Source organism: Callorhinus ursinus, unplaced genomic scaffold (genome assembly GCF_003265705.2).
Source record: "Callorhinus ursinus isolate GAN/ISIS: 27379988/994484 unplaced genomic scaffold, GSC_fseal_2.0 scaffold14, whole genome shotgun sequence".
NCBI lineage: Eukaryota > Metazoa > Chordata > Mammalia > Carnivora > Otariidae > Callorhinus > Callorhinus ursinus.
In genome coordinates this window covers 14,660,166-14,680,708 of record NW_027397076.1, presented here as the reverse complement: position 1 = coordinate 14,680,708, position 20,543 = coordinate 14,660,166, and the positions used below count along the sequence as shown (strand labels likewise).

The 20,543-nt window shown below is 45.3% G+C and overlaps 1 protein-coding gene across 3 annotated transcripts in view; it reads left to right on the top strand.

Annotated features, from left to right (window-relative positions):
• The window catches only part of PLXNC1 (plexin C1), a 147,147-nt gene that overhangs the window by 121,918 nt on the left and 4,686 nt on the right, over window positions 1-20,543 (top strand). For all 3 annotated transcript variants that reach the window (XM_073900505.1, XM_025881430.2, XM_025881431.2), the window contains 6 exons: window positions 2,286-2,389; window positions 12,185-12,239; window positions 14,656-14,687; window positions 14,783-14,890; window positions 16,075-16,238; window positions 18,155-18,302. In XM_073900505.1, the coding sequence (XP_073756606.1) occupies window positions 2,286-2,389; window positions 12,185-12,239; window positions 14,656-14,687; window positions 14,783-14,890; window positions 16,075-16,238; window positions 18,155-18,302 (611 nt within the window). The remainder of the gene's footprint in view (window positions 1-2,285; window positions 2,390-12,184; window positions 12,240-14,655; window positions 14,688-14,782; window positions 14,891-16,074; window positions 16,239-18,154; window positions 18,303-20,543) is intronic.

The following is a 20,543-nucleotide window of genomic DNA, read 5'->3' as shown; positions in this document are numbered from 1 at the left end:
CCCACAAGCAGCATGATTCTTTCTAGGAAGCATTATCCTTCAAAGACACTGGTTTTTTTAAAAAAAAATATTATGTTTGTAAATCAGATTCATGAGATTGCTCACCCTGAGACTGAATGGGTTCACCTTGCATCAAGAAGTACAAAAAGGCATAAACCCCGTGCCCTCTCTGTGTGTTGCATTTCGCATTGGCATTTGATTTGTTTGTTGTGATACCGAGTGTGTCATTAGTGGGTGGCTCAGACTCTGGGTGTTAACTCCAGCACACTAGAAAGGTCATCTTCCTCGCTGCTGATCGCATCCTGCATTAAGTATGGTCTCCATCCTTCCCCCCACCCCGAAGCAGCATCTGCTATGAATTCGTTCTCGGGCTCTATTGGTATCTGCAAAGGAGAGCATATGCATGAGCGAGCTAACAGAGCTCTACTCCACTCCAATGTTCATCACTGTTTTAAAGTTGAGCTCCCTGCAGCCCTCCCCGGAGACTGTCGTGGGATTTTATAGCAGATAATGGGACAGGAAAGAAGAGTAAAATCACAGCAGTGACAGCGTAACAAGGTTCATCTCCCCTCAGTGTAGACTTGCAGCTCCGACTAAGCAGGCAATTAAAATCATCCCACCTGGCCCTCCAAGGCCAAAGCTCCCGCTAAACGGCCATTTAGAGAAGCCTGGGGGCAGGGCCTGGCAGGTGCGGGAAGCCAGGCAGATGTGCAGCAACTATGTGACTCAGCTTCCAAGAAGGGGCCGCCAAGGCCCCTCTCCTCAGCTTCTCTTCTGTTTCCTTCTGTTGGGTGGACTGTTGGAAGCTTGGCCGAGGTAGGTGACTTGGTTAGAGGCGGGATCACAGAGGCAGCCCCAGACGGGAGGCCGTCGTCACTTGACCCAGAACCATCACCTTCCTTGCTGCAAGCCTACCTCCCGCCAGTGTGTGGCTCTGGCTGCCAGGAGCTGGGCACAAGGGGCCCACAGCCCAGGGGCCTCAGCCCTGCCATGTGGAGTCAGCAGTAATATCCTCTTGCCATTCCTGGGCTTGAGCCCATCAGTTCCTCCTGATAGGGGAAGGCAGGCAGCAGAACAAGTCTCCTAGAGGCTTCACGTTGTAGTCTGATGGGAAATGGGAGCATAGCATCCCAGCCTGTCAGGCTTCTGCTGCCGTGATCATCTTGCAAACGACCTCCAAGGCCGGCCTCAGAAAACCAAGGCAAACCCTCGAAGCCAGCCTTAGGTTGTATTGAAATCCTATCCCAGAGTCACTGTGGGAGACCTCCTCTAGCAGAGGCTCATGAACTCAGAGGCCCGGAGGGGCAGCAACTGTCAAAAATAAGGGGTGCTGGCCCACCTACGACACCAGGAAATGGTGGGGCCCAACTTCACCGGGGGAGGACAGCTCATCTAAGGGGGTAGTGCCATGTAGCTTCAGCCAGTGGTTGCATGCAGGCCGCTGGGGTCAGTGATATCGGATGATCCCGTTTTTTTAAAAGAGAACTCAGGGGCGCCTGGGTGGCTCAGTTGGTTGAGCGACTGCCTTCGGCTCAGGTCATGATCCTGGAGTCCCGGGATCGAGTCCCGCATTGGGCTCCCTGCTCAGCAGGGAGTCTGCTTCTCCCTCTGACCCTCTTCCCTCTCGTGCTCTCTATCTCTCATTCTCTCTCTCTCAAATAAATAAATAAAATCTTAAAAAAAAAAATAAAAGAGAACTCAGTCTGAATTTTTATGAGCCATCTCCTGATCTTTGACTGTTGGTGCTGAATTGACATTAGTAATAAGCAAAACACTGTGAAGGTTCACACACACACAAAAAAATACACACCGGTGGGCCACATTCTGGCCCTAGGGCACGAGCTGGCAACCTCCATAAAAGAGCTTGAGGTGTGTGGTTTGGAATATTAGCCCACCAGTGCACCCCCACAGGGACCTCCAGGAGACTGTTCACAGCGCACCTGCTTGGGAACATACAAATTTGTTGTTGGAATTTTCTGCAGAGCTTCGTCCCTCTAAGGATACATTATTGTGTTCTCATTGGCTTTACTTCCAGGCTTAGCCTCAGAGTATAAGCTTCAGGGAAACATAGTCTTAAAAGTCAAAGCCCTAAACACAAAACAAAAACAAAACTCAGGCTACCTGTCTGGCTGAGATATCTCCAAATCTTCAGACAAATATTAACCACTTTATTTAAGCTGTATCCCTAAATAATAATTGCTACGGTTATTACAGAGTAGCATTTAAACTTTCTCACTATAATGTCAGAGGAGAACAAAATACACTCTTTTTTTTTTCCTTCCCAGAGCTACAAGTGGGTACACGACAAAAAGAGCTGCTGGATATTGACAGTTCATCTGTGATTCTTGAAGATGGAATAACAAAGCTAAATACCATCGGCCACTACGAGGTAAGAGTGGGGCTGAGCCCTCGACATCTTCTTCCCCGAGCCCCATCCTGACTCAATTAGATCATCTCCAGGTAAACCAGGAAAATTCTTTTAAAAAAATTACACAACTCTCACCGTTTTCTGGCATAGTTTGCAGATTGCTTTCTCAGTTGCTCATTTGGAAGAGCCCAGGAATCCCTCTCTGTCCTGGTGTGCGGTCCCCCTGGGTCCTCCCTCCTCTGTGAGGCCTTCGATTTTCATGCGACTGGTCACTCTCCATCCTGCGGTTTGGGTGGGAAACACCACCTCATGGCTCTCCACGGTGTTCGCAGAACCACGTAACCTTTGTGTAGGGTCCTTTTTTTTTTTTTCCTGAAGAAGTTCTACATTTCCTGTTTGTTTACAGTATTCAGTCCTACCTCCTGGGGCCCCTGACCCACATGCTGGCTGAGTGACGAGGTGGGTATGGGGCGCACGTGTCAGAGACCTGTGAGCCGGAGAAGCCTGCACAGAACAAGAGAAAGGAGGCAGGGAAGGTTCCTGAACATGCTGGGATCATGGGAGTCATTCAGCAACATTATCCAAATCTTTGTTGAATATCTGCTCTGTGCCGAGTGCTGGGGTTGCATGCAAGAGGAACAGAGACCAAGCTCCTGACTTCAGGGAGCCTACCGCCTCAGGAATGTAGCGGGGGGCGGGGGGAGAGGGGAGACGAGGAAGGAGGCAACACCTACAGTGTAACAGTGCCGTGGCTCAGAGCCGCTGAGAAAGCTTCCTGGAGGAAGCTGTGACTAGGTGGAGACCTGAAGAGTGAGGAGAACTTAACCGGGCCGGGATGGGGCGCCAGCATACCCCACATGTTCTTCCACAGAAAGTCTTGTCAGCTGGTTAAAACTCGAGAGGCGCGGGGGTGGCAGTGAGAGCCAACAATCCAACAACAGCCGATGTGATGAAAGCCTCACTCTGCCAGACTCTGTCCTCGGCACTGCGCCTTCTTTGGGCTCATTCCATCCTTTATACAGCAGGCCTATGAGGTAGGCGCTGTTATTAACCCTCTTTATAGATGGGTACACTGAGGCGCAGGGAGGTTTACTAGCAGCTAGCCAGTGGCAGAGCCAAGATCTGGACCCAGACAGTTGGGCCCCAGGGTCTGTGGCCTAACCAGTATCCCCCACAGCCTGTCAGGGAGGACGGCAGAGAAGCAGGGAGGGAGGCGAGAAGGGGAGGCACACATTGTGCAGCCCTGTCAGCTTCGTCAGGAGTTTGACTTTGGTCCCCAAAATAGGCCCAAGAAACCACTGGAGGATCTTGAGGGATTTGTGTCTCAGAAATGCCTGTGGTGTGTATGGAACATGGATAGAAGAGGTACGAGGTAATCGGGAGGCCCTTGGAAGCTGTCACTAGAAGAATTTCAGGTGAGGAATGATGTTGGCCAGAAATGACGTCATGTCTCTTGAGACGGAGACAAGCAGAGGGACTCAGGGATGGGCAGGAGTTGGGCGCCACAAGCCACGCCGATGGGAGAGTTTCTGGGTGAAGGAGGGTCAAGATGGAGCTCGGGGATGGCGGGGCAGATGCACAGACGCAGGTGCCCTTCCGGGTAGCCGAGCAGCAGGAGCAGCTTCCCAGGCCACCTAGAAAGTCAGCGCCGCCTGTCTTTCATGCCTGTGAAGTCCCAGGAAAATGTGTTTGCACAAGAAGGCCTTCGGACCCTGCAGGCTCTCCCCTCAAAGCAGAGACTATTGAGGAAGAGAGGACAGAGGATGCCTCTTCCTTGGGCTCTTTGGCTGAGTGGTTCTCCAAGCCAGTTTGGGCATAGCTGCTTTGGGTGACACCTGGCTAGGTGCTGTCCCTGGAGCCCTTGCTGGAGAGCAGCTGGCAGAGAAAGCTACGGAGTAACGACTTGCCTCGGTACTCACCCTCCTGCAGCGCAGACTTTCCAACCTCGGAGTCATCTTGCCAAGAGCTGTTGGAGTTTGTAAAACTCCCCGGGGGGACTTTCCTGATTGTGCGTCACACTCCCGAGACGCACTGCCCCAGAAGGAATTTAATGGAGAGGAGGAGGGGTTAGGGTCGGGGATGCTGCCCTGCGCGTGTAAGTCCTTAGAGGGGGCCTTAGCGTGGCTTCAGTTTGAACTTCAGGGTTGCCACCTGGCAGCCATCTCCTTCCCTCCCTGCGTCTGGGGAGCGAGTTTGTCTCAGCAAGTCTGGAAGGAACACCGCCACGGGTGCTCTTGACTGACGCGCTTGCCTTGCTCGGCTGTGCGGGGACGGCGGTCAGGCTTCTTGGAGTCCCCCAGCAACCGCGGGGCACGAGGTGGGCCACAAAGGAGGGGGGTGTGTCCACGCACTGCCCTTCACAGAAAAAGGCAGGACAGGCCCCTCCAGCAGGGAAAGGGAAGAACCACCGTATCTGTCTGCAAGGCCAGGGGAAGGCTGTCAGGACAGAGAGAACATCAGTCCTCACCGGAGACATCGGCCGTGCTAGACACCTATCTGCTTAAGGATGATAATGAAATTAATCCGGCCTGGAGTCACTTCCCGTCCAAATGATTTATTGGCTTCATACCCTAGCATTGCCACATGGTGGTAATAAATGACAAGACTAGGACACCAGGGCTTAAAGGATTCTCCTTATGTTTAAAAAGCTAAGCCGTGAGGCAGATAAACTCAGAGAGCTTGAAGGAAACTGGGGAGGTCACTGGCCCTGTGCTCTCTATGCCTGGACCATCTCAAATACCCTGTTTTTCAAAGACTGCTCAGAAAAAAGTATCCACAAGCACCCTCAGCCACCTAAATCTATACTCAGTTTAGTAGGTCCCCCGCAGATTTAAAATCTGGAGTAATTTGGCAGGGGTAGGCCGAAGCTTACTTTTGCCCTTTCGTTAAAAAATTTTCTCCTGGAGCTTGCATTTCTCTCCAAAGAGACAAGATGCTAATTACCACTCTTATTCATTTACTAAAGCACGCTAGTTTGAGTCACTGTAAGTGCTTGAAAGCAAAAAACTATATTTCATTTAAAAATAGGGTCTAACTCAGAATTTTAAGTGATTCAGACTCATCTCCCTCCAATTAGCCCAAATTAGTTAGGTTTTAAAGTTAATCTTTAGTGACGGCCAGTTCCTCCTACTGTCTAAACAAAGTCTTATTGCTGGAGTGGGAGCCCGTTTCTTCTTGCCTGTTCTGTCCTTAGGGCAAATAGAGTGTAGCTGGTCTCCTCTGAAGGATTTACTGTCCAAATATTTGAAGAACAGGTTTCTTGAGGGGATCTGAAGGCACAGCAAAAATATAGAATCTCATGGGCCAGATGCAACCTCCAGAGCCCCCAGTTGCTGGCCATGCTCTGTCCTCTATGGGATGGCATCCTCGCCAAACCTGGGCGTGGGCAAGACCGCTTTCTCCCGTGACCACAGCGCCGTTTGCGTGCGTGACCACAGCGCCGTTTGCGTGCGTGACCACAGCGCCGTTTGCGTGCGTGACCACAGCGCCGTTTGCGTGCATAAGCGCAGTTCACATTCACAACAACCCTACAAAGGTGCTCTTCTTGCCTTCCTTTTCCATCAGATGAGTGCAGAGGAGGGCAAATTTCTGCTACAGTCTCCTTCTGTCCCATGCAAACAAGGGGTAAAATGAGCGTCTCTACAAACACATTAGGCCAGAGGAATCTTTCTCCCCTATAATTACATCCTCCCCAAACGCTTCCTTAACTGGCTGTCACTGTGTGTCATTTACTATGAAGGAAACTGCAGTGTGTTCTGGAGCTGATGAGATCAGTTGTGTGTGTGTGTCGGGGGGGGTGTCTCTGGGTCCAGGCTCTCTTTCCCTCCCCCGCACCCCCGTGTGACCCTTTGCTGGATGGTGTTACCACCCTCACACCTTGCTAGAGGGTGGCATTGAGTGGGCGGAACAGGTGTTGTGTCCGGCAGGAAATGTCCTCTGCAGATTGCACCTCTCATTCTGAGCTGCGAGAGTCCAAGGGCAGAAAAGACGGCTAACCACTGTGGTGTTGAAGAATATTCTCGTAACAGGCCTGTGCTAATACCACTGTTGGTCCCCGCTAATGCCAAAGCTGTCATTCAGATGACATTTAAAGCTCATAAGAACGTTCCAAAGTGTCTGTTAGGTGAAGTCAGGGGTTCTTCCAATCAGGTGTGTCATCCGTGACACTAAAGTGAAGGGATTTGACTATCTCTAAAGGTCTCTCACAGCGTGGGTGATTTATTTAACACGCAGGGAGTACCTCTTGTCCACTGGGCACACTGTTCCAGGGGCTCTTACAAACAGCCACTGCTTTAGTTCTCGCTACAGCCCGGCAAGGTCGAGCCTATCATTATTCCCATTCTAGGGCACAGGGAGGCTGAGAAACTTGACCAAGCTCACGTGGCTCTTCTCACTGAGGCTCCAAGGCTAGAAGCAGATGCAAAAGGAATCATGCTAGAGATAGTGTCCCCTCTCGTTGCTTGGAGCCCGGCCTAGAGCCCATGGCCCTGGCCTCAAAGGCAGCCTTGGCTAAGAAACTGGACCACGTCTTGAGAAATCCTGGTAGTTACATTCACTGATGTCAAATTTGAAAAGGTAACGTCTCTTAAAATCTTCTGATGAACCTCATGTCTGTGAGTTTATCAAAATGCTTCCTTCCTTCCAATTCTGCTTTAACATCATTGACGGCCAATATTCCTTTGAACGTGACAGTGGTTGCCCTTGTCAGATACAAGGGCTCTTTCAGCATCCAAGAGCCCAGGAAAAGCAGGGGAGCGCTTAGGTTCCCAATTTCAGGCATTACTCCTGGAGGCCAGACTCGGTCCCAGGGGACAAGTTTAGGTTCTCTCTAATAGTCCTCAGAGGGAGTCTGCTACTGGCCCAGGCTTAATTCCAAGTACCCAAAGAAGCAGCAGGAGCCCGACTGGCATTTTAACTAGTTTCAATAATCCTTTAGGGTTATGTCCTGAGTGTCAAAAACCGCACGTGTGATTTGTGTGTTGAGAACGTTCTGATGGGTCCCTTCCAAACGCTCTGATGAGCCCTGAGCCTCCTTTGCTAATGGACTGAGCAAGGGTATCCCTCTGGCCCGGAGAAATAAGATTCCTTTTCATTTGCCTCCAGGTTTGGGGTGTCAGTGAGAAGAGCTAAGGGGGTAGGAGGGGAGAGCAGAATTAATGAGTAGTCGCAGGGACAACACTAGTTGAATAAAGTTCTGTTGTTTTTTTTTTTAAAGATTTTATTTATTTGTCAGAGAGAGCACAAGCAGGGAGAGCGACAGGCAGAGGGAGAAGCAGGCTCCCCGCTGAGCAGGGAGCCCGATGTGGGGCTCTATCCCAGGACCCTGGGATCATGACCTGAGCCGAAGGCAGACGCTTAATGACTGAGCCACCCAGGCGCCCTAAATTTCTGTTTTCATATAATACGTTTTAGGAATGAGAGATACCGGTAAGGGTTTCCACATGGTGATTTGTATTGGTTACTGTGTTTTCCATTTTTTTGAGAAAAAAAAGTATCACAATATTTCATAATTTTCCATAGAATTCTTAGGCTAAAATTCCAGCTTTTCTCTTAGGCTAAACAATATGAAATTACCAATATTAGACCATTTTTATCTACAAAAATGGCAGTTTTGTAAGATTAAATATAAGTTCAATCTTACATATGTAGAAAATCTATTTTTATGGATTTTTCTTCAACCTATGCCACAGAGGTAGTATTTTACCACAAAGAAATCCCACCTTCACTTGCACATGGTTTGGAGGATGTGTACCTTCTGTTTATTTCAGGAGTGATTTTAAATTGTTGACATGAGTCCTTTTCACCCTGTGTGGTCACAGTTCCTAATGCTGATAATGGAGGACTCTACAGTTTTCTCCACCCTGTTCCAACATGGGCCAGTCATCATTGAAGGGGTATAGCCTTCTTGTCTCATTGAATCCTGGAGCACTGTGAGACTGGAAGGAATTTAATTTGAAATTGCCCTGTGTTACCAGTTCTGCTCTGGGCTGGAGAAACATTCCTGCCGCAGATCCATCTAGTGACATTAATCTTTCTTTGATTTAATTTGGTTTTCATTCTTAAAGTAGGGGCCCAGAGGATGCTCTCTGCCTCACAGGAGTACAGGAGGATTAATGAGTCATTCTTAGGAAAGCATTTGGAGCTCCTCAGATGGAACAAACAGCATCATATTTTTAACACTTTAGATCCTGTGGCACTTTTCAAAAAGGCATTTCTGTCCTTAACTCGGCAGCAGCTGACTTATGCAAAATAGAAAATGGAAACCTTCCCCCCACCCTGTTCCCCAACATCTGTAAATAAACTAGTTTCTGTCTTACAATGGCGTTAGTGTCACGTGGTGGGGGGGAATGTTCCAGCCCGAGAGCAGCTGTGAAAGTTAGAAATACACTTCACACACAGGCTCAGACACACACACAACTCATCCCTAATAAAATGCTTTTGCACTTGCTCTTGGGAGATAATTTCAGAGTAGAATTTCCTTGGTGCAAGCTGCGTCTGCGCTCTCCCAGTGCCTGAGCTCGGTGCCAGCAGTGAGTCGTTGCCAGCTCTTGAAAAGACATTTGAACTTTTGGCAGCGCTCCTTATCGGAAGGCCCATCCGTGGTGGTTGTGATTATAGAGTAAGGGTGCGCACGTTTAGCAAAACAAAGCATCTGACAGTAGTGGAGTATTGGCTCAACACTCAACAGGAGCCATTTGGGATTCATTCTTTGACAATTACCCAGAATGAATCACCAGCTTCCTTTTATAAAAAGATATTTATTGGCTTAGAAACCGAGCATATCCAGCTCTTCACGGGGAGGAATTTTGTAACGCTGTTCAAACATTCTCATAAACTTGGTGTCTGAGTGTTGCTAAGGGGGTGCCTGTGCCGAGTGTTTACTTGCATCAAATACGGAGGAGAATGGAAAAATCAACCAGAAAACAACGAATGGTTCAAGGGGAAAGGAGAGGATGTTTGGCAATAACAGCAGAGCAGAATTCAGTAAGAGTTCAGAATCCACGGTGGAGACACTTGTCAGAGGCCTGATGGCCCAGCCAGCCCCCGCCCAGTACTCTCGCTCCCTCCAAGTGGTCGTGAACCCCAGCGGTTGGGGGCCTCTGGCCTCAAGGTAGCAGGTGGCTAGACACAGCTGGCTGGCCCGCTTCGCTCGGGGCGTCTCTGCAGGGTCGGCTCTGCTCTCTGTTCCTTCCTCTGTGGGTGCAACCTGAAGGAGATTCGGCTTTAAGCCTTTGGTGCTTGCTAGGAAGGTTTGTACATTCTGATAACGAAATGTGCAGCAGGCCAGAGGAGTAATTCTAGGTTTCTACTTTTTTCCCAACTGGGGAAGGCTGGGTCCAAAGTAGTATTAGAACTTGAGAATGGAGGGGAAAAGCACTGAGCTGACAGTGTTCTCAAGCGAAGGCGTTAATCCTCCCTCCACAATCCCAGAATGAAGGCAAGGATTTGTGTATCCCTGACCTGCCTCTTCCTCAAGGCCCCCTTGTCTGAAATTTTTGTGGACTTAGCCCCTCAGAACAGCGAGGGCTGCCCTCTGCATCTTAGCATCTAGTCCCCTTGGCCTGAAGAGTGCTTCTCCTGGTTGGTTGTAGGGGAGGGCTGCACTGGAGGGCCATTTGGTGCTGGGTTCCACAGTCCCAAAAGGCCTCAGGTGAGAACTCCTGACTTTATTGACAAAAGAGGGTATGCATGGGTATTGCAATAGTGTGTCAGTGTGGTAAAAGCATTTATTTGTCAAATGTGTGAATTTAAAATCTGTGGCAGTTTTTTTTAGCAGCTCTATTGAGATATAATTTATATAACCATAAAGGTCACCTTTTAAAATGTACAATTCAATGGTTTTCGGTGCATTTACAGAGTTGTGCAATCATCACCACAATCTAAGTTTAGAACATTTTCATCACCCCAAAGAGAAACTCGAATTCATTAGCAGTCACTCCTCATTCTTCTGACCCCTGCTTTAGGCAACTAGTAATCTACTTTCTGTATGTATAAATCTGTCTGTTCTGGGCATTTTATATAAATAGAATCATACAATATGTGGTCTTTTGTGACTGGCTTCTTTCACTTAACATATTGTTTTTGAGATTCCCATTGTAGCATGTATCAATACTTCTATCTTTTTATCGTATGACAGTTTTTTTGTAGTATATTCATTCAATGCAATAATACAAAGTAATTTTAAAAGAAAGAACTGGTAGCTGCAACAATATGGATAAACATCACAGACCTTATGTTGACCCTAAGAATCCAGACATAAGAATATATTTATACAGTTGACCCTTGAACAATGCGGGTTTGAATTGCGCAGGTCCACTTACATGCAGATTTTTTTCAATAAATACAGTATAGTACTATAAATGTACCTTATGATTTTAATATTTTTTCTCTAGCTTTATTGCAAGAATACAGTATATAATACACAAACATACAAAATATGTGTTGACTGTTCTTGGTAAGGCTTCCTATCGGGCTATTAGCAGTTAAGTTTTAGGGGAATCAAAAGTTCTATGTAGAGTTTCAAATGTGCAGGCTTGGGGGGGAGTACCCCCTACCCCCCATGTTGTTCAAGGGTCAGCTGTATTATATGATTCCGTTTATAAATGAAGTTCAAGAACAGATGGAAGTCAGACCAGTGATTACCTCTGGCTGAGGATACAGTGGTTACTGACTGGGAGGGGATAATGGGGGTACTTCTTGGGACCTTGAAATATTTTATATCTTGATGTGGGTAGTGCTTATATAGGTATGTATTTAAATGAACATTCACTGAGCTGCACACTTAATATTAGTGAACGTTAAGTGCCTTCCTGTAAGTTATACTTCCATTTTAAAGTTTTTATTTAAAAGTGTATGCAATTCTTATGATTTCAAAAGCTCCTTTTTAAAAATATGATATAGCTGCAGAAAAGAGAAGAAATCATAAGTGTACCGCTGGATGAATGATCACAAAGTGAGCACGTCCTATAACTACCACTCAGGTCAAGAAGTAGAACGTTATGGGTACTTTAGAAGTCCCCTCCTGGTCCCTAACCCCTCTTTCTCCTGCAAATATCTAACATCGTAGTTTGACTGTTTTTGTGTTCATTTAGGTTTTTTTTTTAGCTTTATGTGAATGGAATCACACAGTATATATACATTCCTTTGTGTGGCTTCTTTTGCTCAATATTATCATTATGAGGTTTACCCATGTAGTGTGTAGAAATAATTTGCTCACTTCCATTGTTCTATATTCTGTGGTATGGACATACTCCCAATTATTTATTCATTGATGATATTTGGTTGTTTCCAATATGGGGCAATGACAAATAGGATATATGCTTCTTTCTGTTGGGTATATGTCTAGATGTGAAATTGCTCTGTCATAGGATTAGACACCAGCTCTAGATAACACAGCTTTTGAACACCTGTTTCAGCATTTCTTAATATAGTAGGAACCTCAAAAAGTTAGTGGCCCAAGCCTCTCTTGACCTCTGAGAGGCTGGGGTACATCCTAGCACAGCCTCATCTTCCCCTCCTCCAGTGCGGGCCCACCTCCCAGTGGCCCCAAGACCCTGGCCTCCCCCTCCCAGCCTCACTACACCTCACTGCGCTGTCCGTGTCCTCCTCAGGACTGTGAGCTCCTTGAGGGTAGAGATAGTGTCTTGGTCATCATTACAGCCCCAGCCTCCAGCACAGTGCCCAGAACACAGAATTTCTTGATAAATATTTAATAAGTGAGAGAATGTAAGATCCATCCAGCTATCTAATTCCTGGATGAAGTTGAGAAATACATTAAATTTTGAAAACTCATATATTTTTTACCTTTTCTTTCAGATATCAAATGGATCCACCATAAAGGTCTTTAAGAAGATAGCAAATTTTCCTTCAGGTAACCAATATAATGTTAACCTTTTGATCTCACCCACCTTTCTAAAGTATCGCTTTTTGCCTCTCTCAGATATATTGTCACAAAGGTGAGATTGAGTTGTTGCTATGTAATTCTCTGAAATTGGAGAAAAGCCATTTGATCGGTTTCTGTTCCTCAAAATGTGAGCCTTGCAAGGAGGCGGACAGGAAACAGTAAAGAGCAGTTGGCCGGGACTGCCCAGTACTAAGGAAGTTGCTGCCTCTTGACAGCCCTAAACTCAGGACAGAATCTGAGCCTTCCTTGCTCTATGCCAACTCCTCAGTAGGATGGGGGCAAATAGAGGAGACCCCTCTGGCAAACTAAGAGGGAAGCTTGTAGATAGTCACACAGCCCTGCAAGTGCTGAACAAACAAGATAATCCACTTAGAAATCCAAATCTCCTTTGATAGCATCTGCAAAATTCCCAGAAAGTGATTGAGACAAACCAAATGGGGAGCTTTTATGGGAAAGTATATAAACTGGTCTCTAAACTCTCTACCACCTCCCTGATAGCCTCAGGACAAGAAAACATTTGTGATGGTGCCTTGAGAAAATCCCTAGATCCTGGTTCAGGTTGGTCTCCAGAGAAATTATACTCCAGCCAAGACAATCAGTCCTCAGCCCTTAGAAGGGTTTTGGGCCTCACCGGCAGGACTTCTCACACACACAACTGGAGGGGAGGCTTCCTGATTCCTGGATTCAATACTAAGGGCAGCCTGGTAGGTCCCAAGACCTAGTCAGTGCAAACAGGGAATGCAGGGACTCTAGTTAAATGGAAAGGATAATTTGGTAGGTTGTAGGACACCCTTTTGGGGATGCCCCCCAGTCCATCATTACATCTGGCTATAGTGAGAGAAGGCATCTTGCAGAGGCTGATGGTCATTCTGGCATAGGGGAATTGGTGTCCTTGTGTTATAAAAAGTGGAAGAGCTTTGTATTTTAAGCTTCAAAGATCAGGCCTTTGGCAGAGCTTACTCTTTGGGGATCTTGCATTTGGATTTCTTCAGGGGACCTCAGGGCAGTCAATGCCTCTGCTTCTTCCCTGTCCAGTTCAGCTGAGAACCATCATTTTGATCACTCCCCTGCTAACCCTTCAAACCTCCTGCCCCTGTCCCCTTTCACCACTGTCTCAGTCACAACCCCAGCCATAGATGAACCCAACTACTGGCCTTTTCTGAACTATACCCAGGCAGCCACTGGAGGAAAGTATGATTGGAGTCATTATAAATTCATGGTGCCCACATGACGGGGGACCCTCAATACAGCCTAAACGCACTGTTTCTCTAGGTAACTCACTCTGTGTTCTCCAGAATTCTACCTTCTCTCCTCAGAGCTCTCTGACCCACAGAGCTCTATCAGCAGCTGATTTGATCCTGCACCTCACAGAGAAAACAGGAGTCACAACTCTTTCAACGTCCGGCACCAAACCTCCCACCCCACCTGTGTCTGCCCATTTCTTCCTCTGTGGCTCCCCTGGCATCCCAGGGTTTTCCTTCCTCACGTCCAAGGCCAATCTCTCACTTGTGCCTTCCACCCCAATCTTTCCAGCCTTCCACACATTCTTACACCACAGATAATCTTGTCTCCCCTAAACTTTCTATAGCTCCCTGCCTACTGCAGTTTTTCCCTTAGTGTTTCAAGGTGTTCTAGTCTCCCTCATCTTCAATACAAAAAACCTAGTGCCTTAATCCCTCTTTTCCCCCCATTTACTGCCACATTTCTTTCAGGGGTGTCCTCACTCTGTGCCCACTCTCGCGCTTGCTCTGGGAGCTCCAACTCATTGCCCTTCTTTTGGATCCCAGGAGGGCGTCGGTTCTTCCCACCTTAGGGTCTCCTCCATTTGCCTGGCTAACTCCAGTCATTAAGTTCAGCTCCAACATCCCTGCTCTGAGAAACCTCCCAGAGTAGGTTGGACCCTCATTAGTTACTTTCTTAGTATATACTTCTTCATAAGCCTTATCACAATTCCAGTTAAATAACTATAATTAGTCACAGAAAGTTTCTCATCGGCTAGGATGTAAACACCATTGAAGGGAGCTAGGTCTGTCTTATCACTACCTTTTGCCTGGGAGCCCCTGGCACTCAGTGGGTGCCCCGGGTGCATTTGTTAATGAGTAAGGCTTGAACCTCTCCTACCCCACCCCCAGCAAGGGACCACTCAGCCTGTTGGGAACCTGCTTCCTACTCCAGGCCCTGGCCCATTCTGTCTTCACGTTGTAAGATCTTAACGTGCAGCAGGGTGGGAAAAAAAAAAAAATGTAGCTATGAAGAGCTCAAGTGGAAGAGCTGGAGTAACCTCTTCTGTTCATAGCACAAATGGGGCATTTTATGAGAAGGCCAATTAGCCCGTGGTGGTTTTTTTAATAGACTGTTTTCTCTCCCTTTCTCTGGCATTCAGATGTGGAATACTCAGAAGACCACTGCCATTTGGTGAGTTCAGGCTTTCTTGTGCTTGCCCCTGAATTGGATGCCTTCTGTAGCACGAATGGTCTCCGTGGGTAACGCTTCTACTGTCTTCCCGTTAGATTTTACCAGATTCGGAAGCATTCCAAGATGTGCAAGGAAAAAGACATCGAGGAAAACACAAGTTCAAAGTAAAAGAAATGTATCTGACAAAGCTGCTGTCGACCAAGGTACACTTACTGTTCTGGGAGTGCTTTTATGGCTACCTTGGGGGTGTATGATGTGTTTGACTTAATTTCCACTGAAGTGTGAAAATGTTACAAATCCCTTGTGCCTTCTAGCAAAGCAAAATGAAAGTTTAAATTGTAAACACTTCCTACCCTCTTCTTTTTTATAAACCACGAAGATAACAGCACTTTACAAATTTTGACTATTGTGTCTTCAATCAGGGATTTAATATTGTTCCCAATCCCTTTACCCACCATTTCACTATTGTTATTTTTTAGGTTGATGGCATAATTACTTCTTTTTGTTTGTTATTATAGATGAGTAATAAAACTCCCTCTCTGAATTGCAAATAAATGAAGGGTGGGGTCAGTGACTATAAGCCTAGTAAATCTTTTTTTTTTTTTTTCCATTTTAAAGTTAAGGATGCTGTTCATCTATAAAAAAATGTCAGATGTAAAAGCCGGTGGAATACCAAATCAGAAGCAAATTTTACTTTATCTGGCTTGTAGTGGGATTAACAGAAGCCTGTGGTGATCCTTTTTTTTTTCTTTTTTCCTGAAATGACTACCAATATAAATGCTATTATCTACACCTGGCCCTGGTCTCCTGATGGGCATGCGTCTTCAGATTATAGCAGAGGGTATGCTTAGAGCTCAGTAGATTTGTTTAGTGGACAGAGGACAGCCAGAGCCTCTTGATTTTCTCCTCTGTCCCACAGAGCTCTGCCTATTTGGCTTTTGTGAAACACTCAAATGTTTTGGAAAGTACATAATAAAAACCTCTATGATGGAAATACATGCAACAAAAAAATTCAGGGAACTGAGCAACGTTGAGTTTTTCCAGGCTGAACATAACTAATAAAAGCTAAACATCCGTGGCATCTTGGTTTCTGTATACAGCCCTACAACTGACATTTCAACTGCTAGAGATTTTTCTAAGATATCCTCTCTGTTGACTAAACAATCTTCTTATCAGCAAGAAGCTGATGAACCAAATGTAAACCTGGGCATGAATTTTCAGGGCCCTTGTCCCATACTGTGAGTGTTGGCCTCATTTGATCATTTGCCATATTTTCTCTTCTATACATCATTTTCTCTGAACTGGGATTTCATTTTCCATTGTATTCAAAACTGCTTTTTTTTTTTTTTTTTTAAATCTCCCAAGTCTGATGTTCTCTGTCTTTCAGGTGGCAATTCATTCTGTGCTTGAGAAACTTTTTAGAAGCATTTGGAGTTTACCCAACAGCAGAGCCCCATTTGCTATAAAATACTTTTTTGACTTTTTGGATGCCCAAGCTGAAAACAAAAAAATCACAGATCCTGATGTCGTACATATTTGGAAAACAAACAGGTGGGAATAAACAGTAGGTGATTACTATTTTCAAGAATCTGGGACAGAATCTTAACTGAAAGGAGGGCCTGGATAGTCACAGGATTCATTATCCCCAGACCAGAATCTTTTGGCGTGGTAAGCTATCAGGTCAGAACAGATTCTTCCTCTGTTACTATTTTTAAATAAGAAACAAACCCTTCCTACGCTGAGATCCTATTCTTTAGGATAAAATAAACTTTATTATCTTTAATGCGTGAAAAAGACCTTATATGGAATGTTAAATGTAGCTTGTATCTTAGCAAAAGATAAGAAATCAGTATTTTGTAGTTTTATTATACAGTTTTCCATTAGAGAATACTTAATCATTTTGCAGTTACCAAGCTGTCTACACTCTGATTCTGCAAGGACATTTCTGTTTTTATGTGATCCAGTGCAGTGTTTAGATACCAGGAGAATTTGCCAAAGGACTGTGTTTTGTTTTCTAACATTTTACCTTAAGCTGAGGCAAGGCATCTGGGTCTCTTCTCAACTTCTTCTCAGTAAAGAAACATGGCTCATTACCTCTATTTGAAATACTTTGTGCGTGAGCTGTGAATAAGACTCGGTGTTAAGGTGTAGTCGAAGTTTCCAATGCAATCTCAAGCCCTCCTGAGCACTGAGGGTGGGCAGACCAATTTAAATAAATATGAAAAGCTGAAGTTCCAGAGCTCTAGGTCTCATCTTCTCCCATTTAATCCAGGTCTGTCCCAACTATCTACACTGGCTCACTGCCATCCTGTGTTCTAGGCTCTGATTCCCTGGTCCTGCTACTTCCACACCAAGCGTGGGTGCTGCAAGCACCCATTTCACTGGGAAGATTGTGGCATCTGAGCAGGGGCAGTAGTCAGGAGAGTAGAGCTAGGGAGAGGCCCAACGGCTTTATGCTGCAGGTAGTTTGCTAGGCCAGACCTGAGAAGATGATAATGCAAGGACTCTGAATGATTCCCAGGTTCGTGTTCAAATATTTGAGTACCTACTCTGTGCCAAGCACTGTTAGGTGCCAGAAAGATAGCAATGAACTGAAGAGACAAAGATCCATGTTCACACAGAGCTTGCATTCCAATGAGTGGAAGAGGTCATAAATGGGCGATGGCTAGTATATTAGGTTAGGACAGCAGACAAGGCGGGAAAGGAAGATAGAGAGGAACAGGGTGGAGTGCTCAAAGGAGGCCTAGGGGGGGATAGTCAGGTCGGGTCTTGCAAGAGGTGAGGGCATAAACCATGAGACTATCTGGTTGAAGACAGTGTCTGGAAGATGGACAACAAAATCAAAAGTTCTCTGAGGCACACGCTTGCCTGGTATGCATGAAGAACAGTGAAGAGGCCAATGGTGCAGTTAGAAGGAAGAAGGGGAACAGCAGCAGATGGGGGCCTGGGCCCCGACCATGCAGGGGCTTTATCCCCAGCGGAGGGAGAACACAGAGCGTTTTGAGTAGAGGAGGGACACGATCTGACTCCAGCTTAAGAAGATTGCTGGTAGTTGTGGGAGAATTAACTGTGGGGACCTAGGGAGCTAATAACCCAGGTGAGAGGCAACGGTGCCTTACACCAGGGTGTAGCACTTAGAGGGGGTGAGCAGAGGTGAAGTTCTGGAGACGGGATGAAATGTTCTCACGGGTAGCCATCATCTAACATAACCGAGAACTATCTGGAGAAAATTCTCGTCAGTGGTCACTTTCGTGTTTCTCCTCTTCTAGTGCTCCCATCCAGCAGCGCTTGTCAGTTTAACCCTTTCTTGTTCTGAGTGATGCTGCCATCCATCACTCGGTATATTTGGCAAAGCAGACTTGCATACTTCAATAACAAGGGCAAAATCACCCATTTACAAACTGTGATAAACAGAGCATCCGCCTCCTACGAAGGGCTGTATCTGAAAAGAGATTTCTCTTCAACAGCCTTCCTCTTCGCTTCTGGGTAAACATCCTGAAGAACCCTCAGTTTGTCTTTGACATTAAGAAGACACCACACATAGACGGCTGTTTATCTGTGATTGCCCAGGCATTCATGGACGCATTTTCTCTCACAGAGCAGCAACTCGGGAAGGTAAGGCCTAGCTTTAGTATTTCTTAGATGTACTTATATATATACTCCTGTGAGTCTGAAGCATTCTTTCTTGTAAACATCCAAACAAAAAACCATAGCAGCTAAAAAGAGTCAGTGGTAGTAACTGAAAATTTTTTTCTTTAAAAGCTGTCTCATTTATTTTTCATCTAGTCAAAAAAAAAAAAATTATTCTCCCCATCCTACTGCAGAACTCCGCCTGTGAATACCTTTACCACAAAAAGTATAAATTTTGTTTCCTAGAAAAACATTCTGCAGGCAGTACTAAACTATGAAACTACTGAATTTTGCTTAGCTAAATTAACCCCATCGGAATATAGTTGACCCTTGAATAATGGGGATGATGGGCACCAATCCTTCATGTAGTTGAAAATTACCCTGTAACTTTTGGCTTTACCAGCACTTAACTATTAATAGCCTACTGATGACTGGAAGCTTTGCTGTTAATATAAATAGTCCATTAACACATACTTTATATATGTTATATGTATTAAATACTATATTCTTAAAGCTAGAGAAAACATCAAGGAAATCATAAGAGAAAATGTATTTACAGTACTGAACTCTGTCGAAAAAACTCCACGAAGAGTAAAACAGACCCACATAGTTCAAAACCATGTTGTTCAAGGGTCAACTGTACACCTAAGAGTCTACCTGAATATAACAGATTGCTCCTGGGGAAGAAAATCTTGCCTGAGATTTCTGTCACCACCAGTTTGTCAGTTCATAATCAGAACATCGATATTGTTTTTCTTTTGGCTTTCTTTGCTGAGCAAAAGCCCCAGGAAATCAAAGAAAGATAAAAATACAGAGCAAACTTTGAAAGGGATGTTTTGGTCTTATTCAAGCCCTCCAGAATGTATTAAACTGAGCAATATCTGTGCCTAATGGATTTCAGAAAATCTTTTAATACTGAGTGGTGTCCCTTTGGTGTAAGGACTGAGAGAGTGCCTGGAATGAAATGTGGTTGAGGTTTCATAGGTGCCTCGGCCTCCTAGTCTAAATCTGTAATATCACCACTATTTCTGCAAAACAAACCTGTCTTTACTTTTGTCTTCCTAGCATCGCCTTGTCTCTCAGGGTAAAATCCTTTGGGTTATCTCGACTCCTCCTCCTCCCTCCCTTACCTAATTGGTTACCACTCATTGCCATCTCCAGAAGGTCTGGTTTTGTTTTTTTTTTCCCTCATTCTAGCCTCTCCCTTCATCCCCTCTCCCCTAACCTTCTCCTTTTCGCTGTCTCACGTTGTCATTCTAAAACAAAAACCCGATCTTTTCAGTCTCCTGCTTAAATATTGTAAATACTCCCCATTACCTACCAGGTAAAATCTTCACAGTGCCACGTGGCCCTTCCTGATTGGGTGTCAAGCCTCTTTTCTGGCAAACTCCATATACTTTCTATGCTACAGCTTTTACTTTTCCCAAATTTACCATGAACTTGTTTTCATATCCCTTTCCTGTCTCATAACCCCTCTGTCTTGTAAAACTCTTGTTCATTCATTCATTCGCTCCACACACACAACTTCCTAATGTGTACCAGAAACTGTAGGAGGCTGTGATCAGTCTAAATATACCTACTCTGTGAACGTTTTCCCTATACACTGCCCACACCAGTTCTTCATTTGACCCATGCAATGAAACACTAAAATGCTTCTTTATTCACAGTAAAAAAAAATGTTAACGCATTCCTGTGTTCTTGGTATATTTCACTTAATCATCACAAGAACCACATAAGGTAGTTATTACCTTTGTTTTACAGATGAGGAAATTCATGTTCTGAGAGGTTACAAGTCTTGGTTAAGATTCCTCAAAGTTGTTAGGATCCCTAATTTGTCTCATTCCACGGTGCTTTTCTTTACACCCTGCTACTAATTATTGGTATCATAGTAACCACTATGTAAGTTTGTCTTCTGAACTAGATTATAAGCTCCTCAAAGGCAGGTACTGGTCTTTACCTTTTTGCACTCAATGTCTGCCACAGTTCCAAGCTAAATAAATTTTATTGAATGCATGATCACATGATTTGTGGATTCTACTTAAACTTGACAAAGAATCTCAGTGTAGGCATCCTTCAGAATGATGCAGCCACTAATAGGGCTATTCGTGCCCTCAATACATTGAAAAACGTACTGGGACATTAGCCCTATCATTAACTCACCCATCTTCCCTGAGTAGGAAATTCCAAAAATTTTGTGAAAAATGGCTTTTAAAAATAAAATCTTAA